This window comes from Cariama cristata, unplaced genomic scaffold (genome assembly GCF_000690535.1).
Source record: "Cariama cristata isolate BGI_N322 unplaced genomic scaffold, ASM69053v1 scaffold13837, whole genome shotgun sequence".
NCBI classification, from domain to species: domain Eukaryota; kingdom Metazoa; phylum Chordata; class Aves; order Cariamiformes; family Cariamidae; genus Cariama; species Cariama cristata.
In genome coordinates, this window is record NW_009625023.1 from 48,624 (window position 1) to 55,340 (window position 6,717).

The 6,717-nt window shown below is 38.8% G+C and overlaps 1 protein-coding gene across 1 annotated transcript in view; it reads right to left on the reverse strand.

Annotated features, from left to right (window-relative positions):
• GOSR1 (golgi SNAP receptor complex member 1) overlaps positions 1-6,553 on the reverse strand; it is a gene marked incomplete at its 5' end in the record, with an annotated part of 30,060 nt that extends 23,507 nt beyond the window's left edge. The window contains 5 exons of the mRNA XM_009703450.1: positions 2,762-2,836; positions 3,026-3,117; positions 4,264-4,371; positions 4,591-4,678; positions 6,386-6,553. Of these exons, the coding sequence (XP_009701752.1) occupies positions 2,762-2,836; positions 3,026-3,117; positions 4,264-4,371; positions 4,591-4,678; positions 6,386-6,553 (531 nt within the window). The remainder of the gene's footprint in view (positions 1-2,761; positions 2,837-3,025; positions 3,118-4,263; positions 4,372-4,590; positions 4,679-6,385) is intronic.
• Between the last annotated feature and the right edge of the window lie 164 nt (positions 6,554-6,717).

Genomic DNA, 6,717 nt, shown 5'->3' on the forward strand with positions numbered 1-6,717 from the left:
GGTGATTAAGATACGTCAGATCCTTTTATTCATCAAAATTTTGTACTCACAGTTTTTCTTTTCCCTCCTTTTTTTACAATTACCTACATTTGCAAAATTAAGACAGACAGATTCTCCTTCGTTCTCCTTCCAGAAGAGATGATATTCAAAATGTGACAGAAAAATAAAAAGGCAGATTTAGGCAAAAAGCAGAGGTCCAGCTTCTCTCCAGCATCCCTCCTGGAGAAGAGCTTTCTGTCTCTCCTGCTCTTACTCCCAAGTGAGATACCACCACAAACAATACTGCCTAGGGCTGCCAGCATGCTTTTTAAAGAGCATCCATGGAAAACGCTGCCAAGAGTAAACTCAAGTTTCCGCTTACCCTGTCTCACATGGTGGTGCATAAAGAAAAAGGCTGATAGACAAGTCTGGTACTCTGCAGAGGGGTAATAGCTCATACATTCTCCGTTATCAGCTCATGGAATAAATATGTAATAGGTTAAAGTACTTAACATCATAAATTAAGCAGGGTCAAGACCAAGTGAACACTCCAGTATTTGATAGGAGTGTATCACTCCCGTGGCATTATTTCATTACTTTGCAGCATACAATAACAGACTTGCCAAGTTTATGTTCCCATCTCCATTTTTCAAGCTCTTTTCATAGGCTTCCCAACTTCACTAAAAATCCCTCTGAATTTTTACTGTTGTGTCTTTGTGACAATGTATATAGATTCATCATGTAGTTCTATCAATTAGTCTAGCACCATGATTTGCTGCACTGCAAATATTCAGCATCAAGACTCACAGAAAGCTTGTCAGCTTATCCTAGGAGCACGTTTGGTGTAATCTGTCAGCTCCTGGTGATTTCTTAGGACCTGTTGCTAGCTTTTACAGCTTTTTGGCATTAATAGCTCATTAACTGCTTTCTTTGAAGATAAATATGCTGAAAATCTAATAATTTCCTCTGCCAGTATCTCCTTCTGAGCTTACTGATTCACAATTCAAAAGTTTTGAACATCTTGCAAGCTTTGATTTCTCGCCAAGGTTGTCTTCCACTTTCACGCCAGATTTCTTCATACACCTTACAGTTATCTCCACCTTGCAGTAGTATTACATGATTAGTTTTGGCCCTGTTTCCTAAAGATCCCCAACTCACATTTATTTCTTGTTTTCTTCTTCTCAGTGTCACGGGGTTTTTTTAAGTCTTGACATTTTCAAATAATCACCTAGAAGATGGTTTAACTGTTACTGAAACTGCCTTACTAAATTCTATTTTTCATGCATTTTTATCCTAAAAACATACTGGAGAGTTTAGCATGTTTAAAGAGATCAAAGTAACCAATGCCTCAACGAATTCTAGGCTCAAATTCTGAAGACATCTGCCAGATAACATTTACAAAAAGGTTAAAGTTTTCCTCTCTTCATTGCTTCAAACTTTTTCAAAATAGCGCACTCAGAGGAGCGTCAGTTTCTGAGAAATATATTTTATAACTCCAGAAACATTTTATTTGTAGCCTTCTTCAACAAAATGTCAAATGTATAAAAGTATTTATCAGCCCTTCAACAAACAAAGGCAAAACAAAAAAACCCAAATACAACATCTAGAAAGAATCCTGTTTACTCAGATTAACTGACATTGAGTCTTCGAAGTACAACATTTCAGGTAACATTCACCTCCAAAATATTAAGACTTTTTTTCCCCTGGAAACTTTACATTTCTTGATCCTGCATGTTTAATAATAAATTCAACCTAATAAAAGTTGTAATTCAAGGTTAAAATCAATTAACTTCAAAGTTTTAAAAATATTAAAAACAATTGAGGGTGAAGTGGTGGTAAGCCACAACCAAAAAAAATTTGGTTTTAATTTCCTGTAAAAGCTTTTTGTGCAGTTCTGGCTAGAAGTTTAAATTATATTTGAGAAAGCCACCGGTAATTTTTAATTAATTTATTCATCTTTAATGAAAGCCTGCCCTCTTGTGTAAGATGGAAGTTTAGCATGACTGTAGTCAAGAACACAGAGGCATGAAGATCAGTGCTACCTCTTGACGATCTAGAAAACGTGAACTTTCCAGTGCTCTTCTATCGGATTGTGCTGCTTTTGCTGAATGGGGAACACACAGAGCAGCTACTCATAACCTAATGCCCTCTCTGCAACAAGAATAAAAAGAAAGTGCTTTCTATTTTGCTTGTTATCTTGTCCAATACACTAGAGTCAATTTGCAAATATTAAAGTGTACCGGTAATTTTGGAATTAGTCTCTTCCATGACCTTTTGTACACCCTCAGTAGAGACAAAAGGAAAAAAAGGTTCTTCTTTCTCTGACTCTGACAAATGAAGAAGAAGAAAGGGAAAAACAGCTAAATCGCTGGGACTCTGTTTTGTTTTCCAACCCTTATCCCAGTTAGTATACTATAAAGGCGTCTACTGCCTTAAGAGAGGAGGCCAAGCATGACGTCTGAGTCACAAGTGACTTGCGAAAGCCTACTGAAGACAACATATACGTGTCACTTAGTGTTGACAAGATCCTAAAGTCAAAAATCACTGAAAACTACCATGACTACTACCTACTACACGCACTCTACAGTCAGCATAAGCAATAAATGTTTATCCAGCTGCGTAAGTAGCAGCGCTGCCACAGAATACATAGTGCAAGGCATTAATTGTGGACATAAGTATCTACAAATGGACAAAGCTTTCATGCATACTTGAAATTAAGAATGTTTCACACCCCAGAAAAGTTAGGCACCTCAGACATAAGTAAATAACAAATAACACCTACTTTCGAAGGTGTTCGTGTTCCTTCAGGAATAGCTCTGTTCTTCTGTTATTCACGCCAGACCCACTTTTGTATGATCTAAAACCCAACAACAAGACAAAACTGAATCTTGTCATAACCTTAATAAAAGCGGTGAATTCAAATAACTTTTTTGCTTTATTCAGAGTACAGATGAATAAGCTATGCCCAGTATTCTACAGGAGGGTTTCCACCTTCTCCCTCCGATGACAGTCCCATACCATTGCTATAATAAACAATGCAACTTACTCGATATCTTTTCGTACTGATCCCAACAGATTCTCCCTTTCTCGTATTGCCAAGAAGTTCGCTTTGGTTTTGTGGAATTCATGCGTATAATCCTGTAATAAAACAATTATTCCAAAATAAGGATCCGGAGATCAATTTAACAACATAATATACTCAAGCAAGATCCAACCATCTTTTAAAATGTTAACTGTTCTCTAATACAAAGTGCAAGGCCAACTTATGAAATTAACATTAAAAATGCTTGGAAGTCAAAGCAAAGTATTTTTAAAATTCACTGCTCTTACAGTAGTTGCTAACTTTTGATAGCTACAGCTAAGGTCACAGAGGGAAATCCACTGTAATTCCTTCTCCCAATTTCATATATCTTCACCTTTCTGATGAATTATAATTTTGTGTTGGAATTTCCCGTTACTGGTTGAATCAGAAGCCCTAGTAAAACCTGCTTATTTGGTGCGGTGAAGATGTTCTTGGGTTTATTTTGATAAGTTACATCAGATGAAAAAAAGTCTTTTCTGAACAGTGAAGATAAAAAAAAAAAGTTAATGTTCAAGTTGCAATTTCACATTTGAAAACATTTCAGGCAGGTAACACTTCTCAAAAACCAATTTAACTGGCAACTGGTGTCCACCAAAACCACTGTAAACATTCAGCACTATTTTTTGTATAAATGCTGTGGTTTTTACAAAACACTATGCTTTTTACACTGTGTATTGCACAGATGCAAAACAGAAATCAAACTGTACATGATCAGCCAAATAAAACATGCATTTTTAACATTACTATGCCACAATCACCAGTTTGAAACACGGTTGATTTATCACACTAATTAGTAGCTTTAGCCATCACATTTCCTTCAACTCCCTTTAGCAGTTTAGATGCTTCTACAATTGTATTTTCTTAAGTGTGATGCTCCCTCTCATACTGCCTTGTGACAGATCACACAGACAAGATAATTCATTACACTACCTCTCCCCTTTTGCCACATAAAAGACACCTACATAAGACAGCATGCTTCACTGTTCTTTCTTAGTTAGGTACTAGTCACCAGTATGACATAAAAAATGCTATTTTTTCAACTTAGAGTTCAGTGATTGGGGTGCCTGGAGAAAAGAAAAGTGAGATGGGATCAGTGGCACTTAAATCTTCTGGTAAGACATTCAAGCATGCTGTGATGTCAGCACTGCTAATAATTATTCCAAACAAAGAAACAAAATAAAAGAAGGACATGCGTTTGTTACCTGCAATATGTCTCTATGACGCTGTAACGTATGCATCAGTGCAGCATTCAGGGACGGGACTCCTGCACTATTTGTATATTCTGCCATTTTGTCATTTATTCCAGTAAGCTAGACGAGGACAAAAAAAAAAAACACCCAAAATATGAAATGGTTTGTTCTTGTAAGAAAGTTACAATGCATAAGTTGAAGGAACTAGCTCTAAGGACAGACGCATACCTTCAGAAACACTTGTCTAACAGCCACGCTAGTATTTCCTAACATTCATTATAGAAGGTGTACTGCAGTATTTCCTAGATGCTTAAGTAAAACCACAGTAACTTGAGTTACCTTTCCCAGAAGCTGTTCAATCTCCACAGCCATGGTCTCAAACATTCTGTCTTGGCTTGATCCATTTAAGAGAGGAGTTGTGTCAGAGCTAAGGGAAAAGAGGAGGAGCAGTTACTCAAAAGTACATCATCTTTTCATGAACGCAAGAAATAAGGAAACACTAGTGTTAGGAGTTGGCAAGCTCCACTAGCTAGGATCCCTAGAAAGATTCATTAAGCTCAGCAAAATTGCATTTTCCTATTATACATGCCTTTAACTCTCATCTGAACTAATGACACAGTATCACCTGGGGGAAGTATAACCTCTCCTTGGAAGATATGCCTGACACCAAACACTTGTCTACTACCAGCACATGTCCAGCACCAATGCCCTTCTCTCCCCAACTTTTAAGCTTGATTTATTTATGTATTAGCAGGAGGGAGTACTGCACCATTAACGTGTTACACCAGCTACATAATTACACCTTAACAACACAGTGTTAGGACAACCCACTGACCTATTGAGTAGTCAACTGTTCTACAGAGCAATACAAAACCACACAGTTTATCGTAATTACAGTTTCATACAGTACACCTTCCCTACATACTTTTAAAAATAAACTAAAATCACAATGAAAAGTCACATCTAAGCAACAGAACGGAAGCACAACACAGGGTGCTCCAACCTGCAGAAGTCTGACAACTAATACCTTTCAGAGACTACTCATTGCTTTGGCCATCTACCATAACTAGAGTAAGAGAAGTAAGTTTTGTGTAGGACAGCAAAAATAACTAAAACAATTAGATTACATGGCAAGTAACAGCATAGAGCCAGAAACAACAGAGAGACCAGGACTCTGATTCAAGAGTACCATGACCATTCTTGAGGCTCTCTTGGGCTTCTAGAAATTGATGGAAAGGTTCAAAATTGACTCGATCATCAAATAAATAAATATCAACACACGTACATACAGTAGTCACACTCGCAACTGATACACAGTGTTAAGCCCCAGTTAATAAGCACAGAATGGTAATTTTTAAAGGTTGCGCACAGGGACAGGGAAGTTGATAATTAGTGCTGTGGAACTGCAGGGAAGACCTCAACTCTAGCCCACAAGCTAGAAAGACTTGGAAAGCTTTATCACATTAATTCTTCAGTCAAACATGAATCTGCCTAAAGCAAACAGAAACTACTAATATATACACACACACAGAGGTATGTATTTTTCTGGTTCATATATAAAGACATATATATAAAAACATATATATAGCTCTCACTATTACTACTCATGTTAGGAGAAACCTAGAAAGAAACAGCAAGGTTCCCTGTGCAACCTTAGACCAGTCACAGCTGCTTAGTGCTTCGGTTCCCTCATCATTAAAACAGGTATGACAAATACCACATGAGCCCACCTGGGAGGCATAAGGCTAAATTCCCATAATACTGAAGCTCCTGAAAACCTCCTGCTAGTTTAATACAAGAAAAACTGGAAATGTAGCAAGCATTAAAAAGCCTTATTGTCAGTTTGCACACTAACCTCACAGTTACAGACTGAAGCTTAAATTCAGCTTCCCCTAGTGACATATACGCTCTCACGATGCACCACTGCAGCCCACACACCTGACTCACATGCCATATCACTCAATATTGCATCAAGACCAACACCAGCATCACAGCATCAAGAAGTGCTGAAATAAGCTTCTTAAGAAGCTAAGAATTAAAGCCACAGGTGGGACTAGCATTAAACAAATCATAAAAATGAACCAAGCACCACAAGCAGCATTTAAAACATAAAGAAATGGGCTAGTACCTATACCTGTCGCGCCTTCCGTCTCGGGTGCTGCTGTAGCTGGTGCAGAGCTTGCTGAAGGAGACCAGCTTCAGGTCCAGCTCGTTCTCCAGCTGCCTCGCCTGCTTCCTGAGATCTGCACAGGGCGGCCGAGAGCGGGGGAAGAAGTCACAAACCCGCACGGTGACCCCACGCCTTTGGGGGACGCGTTTTCACGAAGTGCTTTCAAGCACAGTCGGCGCAGACCGCTCAGGAGACCCAAAGAGGGCAACCCCACAGAGGAGGGGGAACCCCACAGAGGAGGGGGAACCGACAAGGGGGGGCCCTGGCAGATGGCACCCCACGCTGAAAAGGGCGGG